We start from the raw sequence: 14873 nt of genomic DNA, 5'->3' as shown, positions 1-14873 counted from the left end.
GAGCATTTGGATAAACTTTAATGAGACAGCAAGCCAGCAGCACAATCCCAATAGCTATTTGGAGGTCTACTCAAACTTCATGCAAACATGAAATTTGTGGTTTTTCAATATAAATTAAATTGAAAGTTAGCAACTCTTTGAGGCTTTGATGCAACTTGCACGGCTTCAGAATTATAGCTTTGGAACTTGTTTATGAATGATTTATTTATTCCATATTTAAGATGAATATGTCAGTATACAAAGAAGGAGATGTGGTATAATTGCCAATATGACAACTGATTTTATGTTTTGAAATATCTCCTACTCTTGTCTCGATATGTCTTTCATCCCACTTCATATTGACTTCTCTCTGCTTAATTATATTGGTTTCGATGGTGACTGAGTGATATTACATTATGTAAGTCATTTTTCTTTAATTTCTTGTATGTTTTTATTAAATAGTATTCTTTTAAAGAGCCATTGCATTTAAAATGATATGCATTGCTCAGAAGTTTCCGTGGTATGAAATATTGTTATTTTCTGAACTTCATCTTTTGCTGATATTTGATGTTGGGCTACTGCCACAAACTTGTTCATGCTCTTTACTGTCCTGAAATAATCTATAATTATTCAACAGTGATTCATTATATGTAATAGAAATTACTTACTAGGTATACCAAAAGGGCAATATGCCAATTATTTGGTCTTATTGCCATATGGCCGAAAAGAGACGATTCCTCCAGGGAAGAAAAACGCGCCAAAGGGGGAGATAATGGCCTTTAAAAAATCTACCGTACCGATGACAAAAAATAATGTCATTTTTTTACCAGGCAATAAGTATGCTTCAAATTGGTGTACACAAATAATCATCTTCTGTTAGATTAGCAAAAGCTGCAGAGTCACTACCTTATGACAGCAAGAATGACCACTCCAGAATTTATGAATTTAATGTAGTCCTTCTGAACAGTATTTATATAGTTTATACTTACATGTTGTTATCAGTGACAAGCTTGAACAAAGTTTGAGATGCTTGATATTTTCAATTTTATGATTTGATATGAGTGTTTCTCCATGTTTGACACACTTCTTGATTTATCATTGGCCACTGGACATTAAGTAACCAACAATCAATCATCATCATTGGTTCCAAATTATTTGTATAAGGATAAAACAAATGATTTGTAAATGATAAGTGATAGACATCTTTATGATTCCTAATTATGATTTTGCAAGGTTATACAATATATAAATTGTAGTTTAAGCTGGTAATGTGTTTTTGTATTTCCTATCACATAACTGTTATTCAATGTAAGAATATGTTGTATTATACATCTGGAAACAAATTCCACTCAAACCAACTGAATTAGAAGTGAGTTGTGAACGTGCTTCATGTTGAAGCCTTAGAAATGACTTTGTTTTGAAGAACATCAATAAAAGCAATAAAAGTATTTTTTGCATTTGTTTTTGTTCTTTGGTTGTTTTTATTCCTGAATTGAGATCATGTTATTTTTCGTGCAATGTTCATGACAGAAATTATTTCACGTTCTACGTGAAATTATGTCTTATTTCACGTTTTTTTCGTGCAAGCACCCCCCCCCCCCCTTTACCACCCTCTATGTATTTGACATCACAAAGCCGTCATATGGAATAATATTAAGAGACAGTAAGACGCCTAATAACATATTTTAGCTTGTGTTAATTACTATCATGATACTCTTATAGAGACTTACTGCTTATAACTATTGCATCAAGAGTTACCAGTTGACAAGTTGAAGATATCTCTTGGAATATTTTGGGGTTGTCATCAGGATGTTTTAGCTAACATCCATCTTGTAGCCATATCCAACGTAGTTAAGGTGTTATAAATAGGTTCAACCCACCATTTTTTTCTTGCTACGTACTCTTGAACCTGATGGACTTAATGAGAGGGATGAAAAACTGTGAGTTCTACCCAAAACCAAAGGAATAAATCATGAATTTCATTCTATTTAACTAAAACAACTATTTGTTTAGATTTAAAAATTGTTATGTACAATAAACGGCAAAAATATGTTTTATATACCCCATCAATCAATATGTTAAACTTTTACACAAATTTTGTGTAGCCGTCAAGCTACAAAGATATTTTTTGTCATGCATCCGATTTCACCTAGATAGATGCACACGCCCGATGAAGCTAATTTGTTTAGCGAAATATTGCGTGAATAATATATAAAATATAACAAACTAATTTTATAACACTCATTAGTGTGTTAAAGTTACATTCTTATAGACACTTATATAATTTAATTTAGTAACTGCATCAGTTTATTTACAAACTGATCCACACCTAGATAGATTGAATGTTGATTGTTGCTATTTTTAGACACTATATATATATATCTCTTAAATAATGTTCCAACAAAATTGAAGTCGTTGCATTGTGTATAATTTCCAATAAAAAGTATGTGTTACATTATTTTAGTGTACCAAAGGTTGATGGTTCTCTCAGACTATTCTGTTTCCTCCATCAATAAAAACTGACAGCCATTGTATAGCACAATACTCTAGTGCTGAAAATGGCTTTTACACCAATAAAGCAATAAGTCAAATGGTTTTTGATAGGTGCCTGATCTTTCTTATGGGGGACAGAAAAAACAAAGAATCTAAAGCAAACAGTAATGATGTAGTTATGTGGAGGGTAATGTCATAGACGGATTGTTTTTTCTATTAATTTTTTAGCTTTAAAGCATTAGCATTGAATTAAATACCATGTATCTATAGTTACAGTTTTATTATAGCCACAAGTTTGTTTTTGCAGTTTTTGCAGTTTTTACAATATATTTTTTTGTTTTTTTAAAATTAAAATCAATATATGTATACTTTAACAGATAATTGCCATTAAAGTGATCAAGTGAAATAATACACACTTATTACTTTCAATTCAGTGTCCTTTGAACTCATTAAAGCAGTTTATTTTTTTCTCATGTCTAGTTCGGTTGCTTAAAGAGCTGCTTGCATCCTTTCAAAAGCCACCGAATCTTCAAGATATTGTAAAATTTTCTTGTCATCTTTTTCTCTTTGTCGTCTCTGAGGTATTTCAGCAACTAAGCCAGCAGCATTGAAGAAATAGTCCCAGTTGTCATGGGTAAAGACATCAAGCTTTACATCTCTTTTCAGGAGACTTTTCAAACCTTCTATGTTTTGTTTACCTGTACTAAACATTTTTTCCAAATGTTTATAGAAGTTTGAAAAGGTGATTTTAAATTTAATTTCTTCTTTTTCTTCTTCTTCTTCTCCTTCTTCCTTGTCAACCTCTTGTGTCAGGCTCAAAGCAGATATCTTTTTCAGAACAATATCAATGGATTTATTTCCTATATTGCTTTGGTTAACTTTTTCATCCAATTTTTGTTTTATCTTACATAATTCATCAGAACAAACATAACATGGTGAGTAGCTTAGAATGACCTCTACACTGAGTATAGCTTTATAACTTCCTTCATTGTCATCTGGTTGAATTGTTAGATAGTCCAGAATATTCTCCAGATCTTCTATCATTATCTCTTCAGCATGTTTGTTTGTATTGACTATATTTTTCCAGGTGTATTCAGGAATGTTCCAATACTTAGTGGTTGCATTTGAGCTGTATTTATATAGTAGGATGGTTTCACGAGACCATTTTGGACCATTTGTGCCATAAGCATAAGGAATTGCAAAGCATTTATGAATTTTTTCTTCTGATACAAGTTCTTTCTTGTTTTCACCTGAAGTTAAAAAACTGCATTTCAGTTCATATTTCATGTATTAGATTTTTTATGTTGTACTACCATTGTGGATAAAAAAATCATAAGTTGTTTGATTTAAAAAAATCATTAGAATATATATTTCTTTTTAAAGAAAAAAATACATATTTGTATTGTTTATTGGAAGCTGTGAGTGAGTTAATATATTTTGGTAACCTAGCTGTATAATATACAAATTTAATTTTATTATATTGAAGACGTTGACCAATCTATCTACATCAATTTTATGCCTTTTTTATACCAATTATTCTAGATTGTGTTTTGTATCATGATTTCCTTGATACAGGGTTATATATTGCTTATAAATATTGCAGTGAAGAGTACCAGTTGAGTTGAAAAGTTGCAATTATCCCGTTGAAATTTTTAGGATTGTAGCTAACATCCACCTGCATGGTAGCCATATGCAACATAGGTAAGGTAATATGGAATAGACAACTGATGTGTCAACAAGGAAACATAAGATACAATTATATACTAACCCATCTTAGCACCTGGTAGTTTTAATTCTCCAGATTGAAGTCTCTAAAATATATTAGACACGCAACAATGTAAACAAGAGGCACTCAAGATCCTAAATCTTTCACCTGTAACTTTTTGCTTAAATCTTTCATCAATGACTATTTTTCATTTTCAATATATATTAAAATAGCAAAGTAGGATCTACAAATAAGCTATATCTGACCAGAATTGTTAATTGACCCTTGTTTTCACAATTTGTTCATCTATTTTGTTAACATTTAAAAATCTTCTCCTTTGAAACTTTTGAATCAATTTCAGCCAAGCTTGGAGTTTCAAAGTATTTAGTATAAATTTTCTATTTTATTTCCTAGTATGTCAAGGAACATAGCCACCATGGCTAAAATGGAGCATAAGGGTAACATGCTTTTTTTTCGCATTTGAAGAAAACATGACCGATATAAAGAACATTTAAATGACATTTTTAAGCCACTCATTGGTAAATATTTAAAATACCGGTACAAAATATATCATTGAATAGGATAGGACTGTGATACAAGTGAGAGGTTTGGCTAGCTTTAAAACCAGGTCTAACCCATCATTTTCTACACAAGAAAATGTCTGTACCAAGTCAGGAAATATGTCAGTTGTTATCCATATTCATTTGTTTGATGTGACTTTGAGCTTTTGATTTTGTCATTTGATTGCAGGGACTTTCCTTTTTGAATTTTTCTCATGATTGTTGCTGGTGTCACTTGTGGAGAAGGAATTGTTGCAGTCAATATTTTGCTTATATCAAAAATGTTTTCAGCTGTTGACTAATTATTGGTTGTTTACTTATATTAGTCACTTATTGATATTAATTTGATTTACTGTGATCCAGATTATGTCCAATATAGAAGGTGCTCTTTACAGATTATAGTCTTATTGGTGTAGATGTAAACAAAGGTTTTGAAAATATTGATTGGTCAGAGTTATCTTATTTTATAGAAGTTGAGGAATAGTTTACCTCACATTGTTTATCTAAAATACGAGAAGCTTTATCCCACCATGTTTGTCCTCCATTCCCACCAACACACAAACTGGTATATTGACTGCCATGAACCAGAGTAATGCAAACTTCTTCCCCTCTGAATTTGAACCTATAGTCTATTCTATTGTTAGGATATTCATTCTTCTGAACAAATGGATTTCTTCCATAATTTAGAAACATTATGTCTTTATAGCTTCTATGTACTTCCCACCCTGTAAAATTGATAACAATTACTAAACTTCCCATCAGTACTTGCAATTTAGTACTTTATGACTAAAAAGAATGATATTTGTATTATGAACTCAATATGGACTGAGTTTAAATCAATTCTAATGAATCTTGTTGGTACAATGTTTATTAACATGTATCACTATGACCATGAGGGATGGCATACCTTCACACTTGAATTTACCTGATCAGTATTTGATTTTGAAATACCTTACCCTTATTGTCAAATCTGTGACATAAATGTTGTGAAGTGTACAAAGCAGAAAGGTAGGTTGCATGTTAAGTTCCATAGAAAATAGAATGAGAGGAGAGTGAGTGGCTTTCTATCCCACAGAGGTGCACTTCAGTTCACCTTACATGAATGTTCTTTTAAACTAATAGTCATGGGTGCAAATCTTAGACTTATATAAGTTTTATATTAGAATTACAATAGCATTAGCAAGAGATATTGGCCATACAATTAGTAAGTGAAGACCAGAAATGTTGTTGATGACCGTTTCATTAGACATGCATTTGCATAAGATATCATATGATAATTTTACTCATCAAAGATAAAATCTTGAATGGCTGTATTTGAAGCCATTAGTTATTTCCCTTTAACTAAATTATTGTGGAATAATTCAAATGACAAATGATAGAAATCTATTAAAGTGTAAGCATCAGGTCTTTCAACTTATTTATAGATAAAATCAATGCAACTATTGATAGCATTTTTTTTTATGATTGTAAAATCTAATGCAATTTGATGTATAATAGCACTTTTGTTTGGATGACATTTGTTTTCAATATCAATTCTGATAATCAGTGTCATTGGCAGATTTCATTATGGAATAAATCAATTTATTATATAATTAGTAGTAAATACAGATAAATTGTATGTGTAATACATGTACCATTATTGGCAAGCGTGCTGTATCAGCCACCTGTGATGATATCGATATCAGCACGGTTGCAAAAGCTTTATCACACCTTTAATCTGTATGACGTCACGTCACGTCATCGATTGCAGTCACTGTTGCAAATCCCTTATCCATGTATCTGTATGACGTCATGTCAAACCTATATTCGTATGACGTCATTTCAAACCTCCTTATCTGTATGACGTCATGTCACATAAAAAAAAACCCATCTACTTGAGGTATATGTATATAATAAAGTGTATATGATATGGCTTTTTCAATATCACACACCGTATCAACCCTCAACCAATATAATCCCTCGAGCAGAGCTCTTGGGATTATATTGGTGTCTCAGGTTGATACGGATGCGATATTGAAAAAGCCCCCCATAGAAAAAGATGACAAAATTCCAGTGGAATTCCACTGGAAAGCCACTGGCAAAATCAGTGGATTAACCACTGGATTCCAGTGGAATTCCAGTGGAATCCAGCGGTAAAAAATGTCTGGCATTCCACTGATCTACTGGAATTCCACTGATTTACCAGTGGTAACTCCAGTGGAATGCAACAAGTTCCAGTGGAATTCCAGTGGTATTTTCTCTGGCATTCCACTGATCTACTGGAATCTTCACTGGTAAATCAGTGGAATTTCAGTAGATTCCACTGGAATTATCACTGGTAAATCAGTGGAATTCCAGTAGATTCCACTGGAATTATCACTGGTCAATCAGTGGAATTCCAGTAGATCAGTGGAATGCCAGACAATTTCTCTCCAGTGGAATTCCAATAAAAAATTGTTGTATTGAATAATTTGCGGTCACAGTACTTGTTTTGGAAATTAGGGTTTCAGTAAATCATGCATCATGCTAACTCACAGTTTAACAAAAACAACCATAAATCTTTGTGGTATGATCATTCTTTAATCTTCACTATAAAAAATTCATTTCTACTGAAAGTACAAATATAATGAAGCAATTATAATATCCACACTATAAAAATTATACTGCATGAAAATTCCAATTTAAATAAAAAACTAAAAAGTTATGAGACATAGGATCAGCGTTTTCTTCAGAAAATTTGTTCAGATGGGGATATAATCACAAGCCCGCCTTGTTCTTAAATTGTATTAAAGAATACACCATTTTTGAAGGGGCATTAATTGAGAGGGATCTCCGTCATCCCTTGCTCTGAAGAAAACCCCTGAGGATGCCCCTATTGTTTTCTACACCTCTGAAACCGCTTGGCCAATTGGAACCAAACTTGGTCACAAAAGTCTTTGAGCGGTCCCATTTCAAAATTGTATCCGTCATGTCCACACATGATCCAAGATGGATGCCATTTTGGGAAAATGTATTCAAAGATCTCCTCTTCTGAATCTACTGTACCAGTTGGAACCAAACTTGGTGACAATGGTCCTTAGGTGGTTTTCTTTAAAAATTGTATCCGACATGTCCACACCTGATCCATTATGGCCACCAGCAGGGAACATAGTTTAACATTGGACCCTAGGGGAAAAGATTGCTCATTTTGTTCCAATTTGTCAAAAAACATGGACGGTTGCTGCTGTTGGGTATCCAACAGGTTACCAGGTGTGCGGCTCAAGGCTCCAGGGAGCCTCTGGTTTTAGGCCTTATATATATTGTTTGTTCAATTATTACACGTTAATTTTGTATTTTTTTATTTTGTAATTAGAAATGTACATATGTCATTTGGGATCTATGCATTGTATCAGTATTTATGTTTATAATTCATATAGATTTACTTAAACTATATAAATTTAAAAAGGGCATGTTGTTTGTTATATATTATATTGTTTGTTCAATTATAACTTAATTATATGTACATTTAAAATAAGATATATTTTTTTCCTTTTGATAGTGACTATTCATTTTTGTGTTATTATCATAAGTAAACTTCTCTTCCTGTCTGTAATTGAAATTGCTGGACTTCCAACTAGAAATGCTACATAACATCTTGGTGAAGTTGTTCTGCTTGAAATTCTTCCCAGTTGAACAGATCTTTTAATCAATAAATGCATCTAAGTTTCCCCCTGCAAAATCAAAAATCACTCCACAAAGAATCAAAAGTCCTTGATATTTGTTTTAAATAAACACTCAAGATTAAACAGTTTCTAACAGGTATAATACAATGTAATAATTTAATTTAATAATTGTTGTTTTTTTTTAAAATATCAATAGAGTAAGATTAATAACATGAATACTACTTGCCTTTTCATGACATTTCAAATAATGTACCCCCTCCCCCCTTTTCCCCTTTTAATTTGCCCACACACAATCATAAGAATGGCTGAAGCATGAATTATGTTTACCTTGAAATAAAATATATTGTACAAATCTATCAGTTATTCCTGAATGGAAAACATTAAACCAACACTGTAAAATGTAAAGGTTACTTTCACTTTCTGGTGTTTTATATTTATTATAATTAATCAATAATTATTATAATGCTTCAACAAATAGTTATTCAGCAAAAAAAAATAATCAAAAATATATATAATTTACTTATCTGATAACAAATCTGCTTTATTTTGACAGCTATATTACTCTATCTTCATTTGTATTGTAAGCGTCAAAACCACCATTTTGCTGACGTAATTATGACGTTTTTCTATTCCCAGTCACTTGTAATCATTTGTCTGCATTGCAATCTTTTGTCAAAGTCATTGAAGCGTTTTACAATAGGTAAACGTAATTCATTAAATATGATAATTATTGACACCGGTCTGCAATGTTTGGGAAAGAATGAATTGTCATTAATCTGGGCTTTGTTTCCAAGTTCCTCTATGTGCCGTATGATGGTTAAGAAAGGCACATGTTTGAACTTGGAGAGACAATCAGAAATTACATCTTTAGAAGAAAGAAATTAAGTTTACCATTGTCATGATTGTAAAAACGAAACATGAGAAACATCTCCAGCTCAAAGTAAGTTACAAAACTTCAAAGTTAGTCCCAAATTTTGTATGACTCTCAAAATGTAACACTCTTCTGGTGTAGTATGAAAAAAAAAGAAAAAGGTGCTGAGCTAATTTCTGTTGTTCAATGAAAAGGAAATATTTTTTATGGACATATTTTTGCTTATAATTACTTAAGCTTACACTACATTTGTAAACACATTTGTATCACATGTATTGAAGTAATATGAGGCTCTACCTGCATGCTGTGAAAGGGAACTAATCAAATCTGTATGATTTTTTTTTAATTTTGCCTCTGCCATAGCGGAGGGGGCAATACGTTTTACCCTTGTCCCTCTGTATAGATGTACATGTACGTCCCAAAGTTGGTTTCAATTCTTTAAACTTTTGGGGAGTCGCAGCACAGCAAAAGTGAGTATATCAGTGGTTGTCGTTTGTTTATGTGTTATTTGTTTTTCGTTCATTTTTTCACATAAATAAGGCCGTTAGTTTTCTCGTTTGAATTGTTTTACATTGTCTTATCGGGGCCTTTTACAGCTGACTATGCGGTATGGGCTCAATGCTCATTGTTGAAGGCCGTACGGTGACCTATAGTTGTTGATGTTTGTGTCATTTTGGTCTTGTGTGGATAGTTGTCTCATTGGCAATCATACCACATCTTCTTTTTTATATATTTATATTTTTAATGCTTTTTGATAAACAAACATGTACATGTATTTACACTTTTGCTATTCAACTGAATTTTGTCTCAAAATGATCTCAAGATCTGTAAATGAATAACCTGGAGGTCATGCTAAAAGCACTTTAATTGTGATGTCATAATACAATGTATAGATGTTTATGAGAACTTGTATGACAGTCAAATTTATGAATTTATTTATGAACTTAATGAATTCATTTATTCATTAAAAGTTCATAAAATGTTCATGAACATGTGTTATGAACAATTTATGAACATTATGAACTGACTCACAGTTCATTAAAGTTCAGAAAATATTCATGAACTGCATTTTATGAACTATTCATGAACTAAATTCATGAACAAACTTAATGAACTCATTATGAACAGTCATGCATTGTTCATGAACATTCATGAACAGTTCATGGTGGTTCATCATCAGTTCATGAATTTCATCTCGCAGGGGTCCAGTGGTATTCCACTGATTTTTTTTCCCACTGGTATTCCACTGATTTTTTTTTCCACTGGTATAATTTATTCAAAATTCCAGTGGAATGCATCTTTCCACTGGAATTTCAATGGTAACTCCACTGGAATACCACTGGAATAAGTCATTCCAGTGTTGTCCAGTGGTATACCACTGGATTCCAATGGTATACCACTGGTTTCCACTGGAATACCAGTGATATTTTCTATGGGGGGCCATATGATATTCTCTATGTATATAATCTGAAATATTTTAGATGATGTATTTTGAACATTTTACTAGTCTTACATAAGTATAGGAATATCAGTACTATATTGGATGTAGTTCTGTTTTTGCTTACAAACATAAAATAAATTAAATTATTGAAGTTCTGGTTGTAACCTGAGGATTCTTGATGAATAGAATAAGCAGAGATGTAATCCGATAGAAGAAGAGCAGTATATCTAATCTGGAATATCTATTAATTTTTCTTGTATTTCAACGAACTTACCTGGTTGCTGAGAAGGCATGGGAAGTGGTTGCGGCATGAACATAGTACTCTGGGGCCCTTGATAATAATGTGCCATTGTGGCTGCTGTTGCATCTGTATCTATTGTATGTGAAAAAAATGTAAAATGAGTTTAGCCTTTTTTAACTGATTTATAATTGTTCTTATGTTGTACTGAATACACTTCAGTCCTAGGTTAAGGGAGGGTAAGCGCTCACAAACATGTTTGACCCTGCCACATTCTTTATGTGCCTGTCCCAAGTCAGGAGCTTTTAGTTCATTGGTTTTCACGGGTTCATGTTTGTTATATTTGTTTTTCGTAAACTGTTTTGTCACAAATAAATCTGTTAGTGTTATCAATTAAATAGTTTCATAATTTCATATCTGTACGTGCCTTTTATAGCAGACCATACAGTATGGATTATTCTCATTGATGAAGGGGTGGCTAGTTGTCTCTTTGGCAATCATACCACATCTCCTTATTTATAATGTAACATAAATTAAAATCAGTTTCCATTAATTGGCTCAGAGCATATTTTTTAACTCATAAATTGATCAATGAGTGATAGATTTCTTTGAAGAAATCTAAAGGTCCCATTGAATAAACTACACAGAAAACAAAAGATAGGTAACTTTCAAATGAATCTATGGAAAAGGTTAATTCAGGGTTCCAGTAAAATCAATGACAGACTGTTGAAGTTAAATTCTTGACACACCATTGAGTTTAAACAAAGTAGTCAATGAAAATGAAGAAGCATATTTTGATTAAAAAAATTAGGTTGAATAAAAATGATTTAAATTTATTAAAGATAATATAATGTTATTGAAGTGTTCTACTTCAGTAACATTGATCATGAATTAAATAAAATTTATCCGATTATTCATTTATGGGTGATTTAGAAAAAACACATTTTTCAATGGAGTTATTTCATTTGTCTGACAGCTTTTTGGTTTCATTATTTGTAAAATACCAATAATGTATGCAGACTTGGGTAAAACCATGAAATCAAATATCCTGGAAAATTTTCATCAATTCAAGCAAAATTGGTACCCTCAAAATTAAATGAATCAACAGTAACTTGCTTTTATTTAGTATTTCATATACTAAAAACTATAGAATGCCAAATATGCAACGTGGCCAATTTCATACGATTTCAACACCAGTGTTACAAGCAAGTTCCAATGTTGTTTGTATGTGACAGCATTTAAATTTTGAAAAAATAAAATAGTTGTTGTAATTTTGATGCCAATTAGTTTCATTTACTTACCTTAATTTGCCTGTTATAAAGATAATGCCAATGTCTAGAAAATTTGCTACAACTATTGATGTTTTCAACCTCAATAATGAACCAGCAGATTGTAGCATCCTTGTAATCTCATATTGATCACAGGAAACATAATCGATTTTGCTTTATAAAAAAGACACTAAGTTAATGATTTCTTGTCTGGTATCTGACTTTTATTCATTAATATTTTTAAAAAGTTTATTGGTTAATAAACAATTGTGAATCTTACAAACTAAAGCAATATTTTTTTCAATAGATTTCAGAATAAAGTAAATACCACAATTCTGAATTCCAAGGCAAATTCAAAACAGTCCCTTATAAAATGGCAAAATCAAAAGCTCAAACACATTTTACTAAAGAAAATCAACTGTCATATTTTCTAACAGGAATTTTCTTATTTAGAAAATGGACTAGATAAAACCTCATTTTATAGCTATCTAGCTAAACCACTGACTAATGTGATTGGCAGTGGCATTGAACTCCAAATTGAAAATGACATGTTGGATACAATGACAAAATGAGAAACTTTGCATTGAATTGATTTTTGTTTTAAATTTCATTTGAAGTTAAATAACTATATATAAGTAAGAAAATATTCAATAATTGCAATTAAGTCTGTAATATGCTAATTTTTTTGTCTATCAAGTCATGTTCTGTAGTATGGTATTGTCAGTGTGTAATATGCTAGTTTTTTTTGTCTATCAAGTCATGTTCTGTAGTATGGTATTGTCAGTGTGTAATATGCTAATTTTTTTGTCTATCAAGTCATGTTCTGTAGTATGGTATTGTCAGTCTGTAATATGCTAGTTTTCTTTGTCTATCAAGTCATGTTCTTTAATAGTATGGTATTGTCAGTGTGTAATATGTTACGTTTTTGTCGAGCCTGCAACTTTTGTTGCAGAAAGCTCGACATAGGGATAGTGATCCGGCGGCGGCTACGGCGACAGCGGCGGTGTTAGCTAACTTCTTAAAAGCTTTATATTTTAGAAGGTGGAAGACCTGGATGCTTCATATTTTGTATATAGATGCCTCATGTTACGAAGTTTCCGTCAGTCAAATGTCCAATGTCCTTGACCTCATTTTCATGGTTCAATGACCACTTGAAAAAAAAGTTCAGATTTTTTGTAATGTTGAATTCTCTCTTATTATAAGTAATAGGATAACTATATTTGATATGTGCGTACCTTGAAAGGTCCTCATGTCTGTCAGACAGTTTTCACTTGACCTCGACCTCATTTCATGGATCAGTGAACATGGTTAAGTTTTGGTGGTCAAGTCCATATCTCAGATACTACAAGCAATAGGGCTAGTATATTCGGTGTATGGAAGGACTGTAAGGTGTACATGTCCAACTGGCAGGTGTCATCTGACCTTGACCTTGTTTTCATGGTTCAGTGGTTATAGTTAATTTTTTGTGTTTTGGTCTGTTTTTCTCATACTATATGCAATAGGTCTACTATATTTGTTGTATGGAATGATTGTGAGGTGTACATGTCTAGCGGGCAGATGTCATGTGACCTTGACCTCATTTTCATGGTTCAGTGGTCAAAGTTAAGTTTTGAGTTTTGGTCTTTTTATCTAATACTATATGCCATAGGTCAACTATATTTGGTGTATGGAAATATTTTATGATCTTTATGTCATTCGTGCAGGTTTTATTTGACCGTGAACTCATTTTCACGGTTCATTGCACAGTGTTAAGTTTTTGTGGTTTGGTCTATTTTTCTTAAACTATAAGTAATGGGTCAACTATATATATGTTGTATAGAAGCATTGTTAGCTGTGCATGTCTGCCTGGCATGGTTCATCTGACCTTGACCTCATTTTCAAGGTTCATTGGTCTTTGTTTAGTTATCTTGGTTAATGTTAAGTTTATGTGACAGTTGTAATAAAGCTTAGCTTTATACTAGGACTATCAACATAATATCAATGATTAGTATAGAAGGTGAGACATTTCAGCGTGTGCACTCTTGTTTACGCAAATATATCGTATAATTGTCAATTTTTTTTCTCTGTGTCTGTTATGATTTAACAAATATGGCTGCCGTGTTTTAGAGCCGAAGTTTACCGATTGTCACCTTATAGTAAACAAATAACAAAAAGCATTGGTATTGATCAGGTGTTTAACATGTACAATCAGATAATTGTTTATTCTAATGACAGATCCATGCGTATTGCGATCACCAGATTTTTATGAGGAGGGTTACGCTCAGGTCACAGCTCACTATGCATACGGAAAATATTGTCGGCGAATTGCTTCCTGGAAGCAAGCAATTAAAAATAAGTAGAATTCTTCTAAAATTGACAAATTAAAGAATTTTCCTCAGAAAAAAGGTATATCTACATAAGTTGTATAATGAAAACTATCCATTTAGTTATTAAAAACATATGCATATTTTTTTTTAATTTGAGGTTTCCTATGACTTTAATATGCATTCACATGCTTACATATTTATTATTTTTATACTTTTTTTATAATCACCATTATGATAGTGTGAAAAAACAATTACTTTCAATTCAATTTGATCAAGTTATCTGTTGAATAAGAATCTTTTCCAAGTAGTGTTTGTTTCTTCTAAAGCTACCAATCATTCAGTATGATGGAAAACTATGATTTGTCGGTTAT

At 31.9% G+C, this 14873-nt stretch overlaps 2 protein-coding genes across 3 annotated transcripts in view; one reads left to right on the top strand and one right to left on the bottom strand.

Annotated features, from left to right (window-relative positions):
- LOC143058785 (uncharacterized) overlaps positions 1-14873 on the top strand; it is a 163793-nt gene that overhangs the window by 21548 nt on the left and 127372 nt on the right. The window lies entirely within an intron of this gene.
- LOC143058459 (uncharacterized) lies at positions 4705-11087 on the bottom strand. Its single transcript, XM_076231944.1, has 2 exons — positions 10965-11087; positions 4705-5462 (listed from the first exon to the last, which is right to left on the bottom strand). Exons 1-2 carry the CDS (start codon positions 11038-11040, stop codon positions 5197-5199), a joined length of 342 nt encoding a protein of 113 aa, XP_076088059.1. The 5' UTR covers positions 11041-11087; the 3' UTR covers positions 4705-5196.

This window comes from Mytilus galloprovincialis, chromosome 14 (assembly GCF_965363235.1).
Source record: "Mytilus galloprovincialis chromosome 14, xbMytGall1.hap1.1, whole genome shotgun sequence".
Lineage (NCBI taxonomy): Eukaryota > Metazoa > Mollusca > Bivalvia > Mytilida > Mytilidae > Mytilus > Mytilus galloprovincialis.
The sequence above is the reverse complement of the archived record's forward strand: the minus strand, read 5'-3'. Positions and strand labels throughout refer to the sequence as shown.

What these genes read in the sequence shown, in the direction of transcription:
- LOC143058459 (XM_076231944.1), bottom strand. Translation starts at nt 11,040, where the DNA reads ATGGCACATTATTATCAAGGGCCCCAGAGTACTATGTTCATGCCGCAA. An exon ending in CATGCCTTCTCAGCAACCAG is followed by an intron (nt 5,463 to 10,964) that starts GTAAGTTCGTTG and finishes TCAATTTTACAG; the next exon opens with GGTGGGAAGTACATAGAAGC.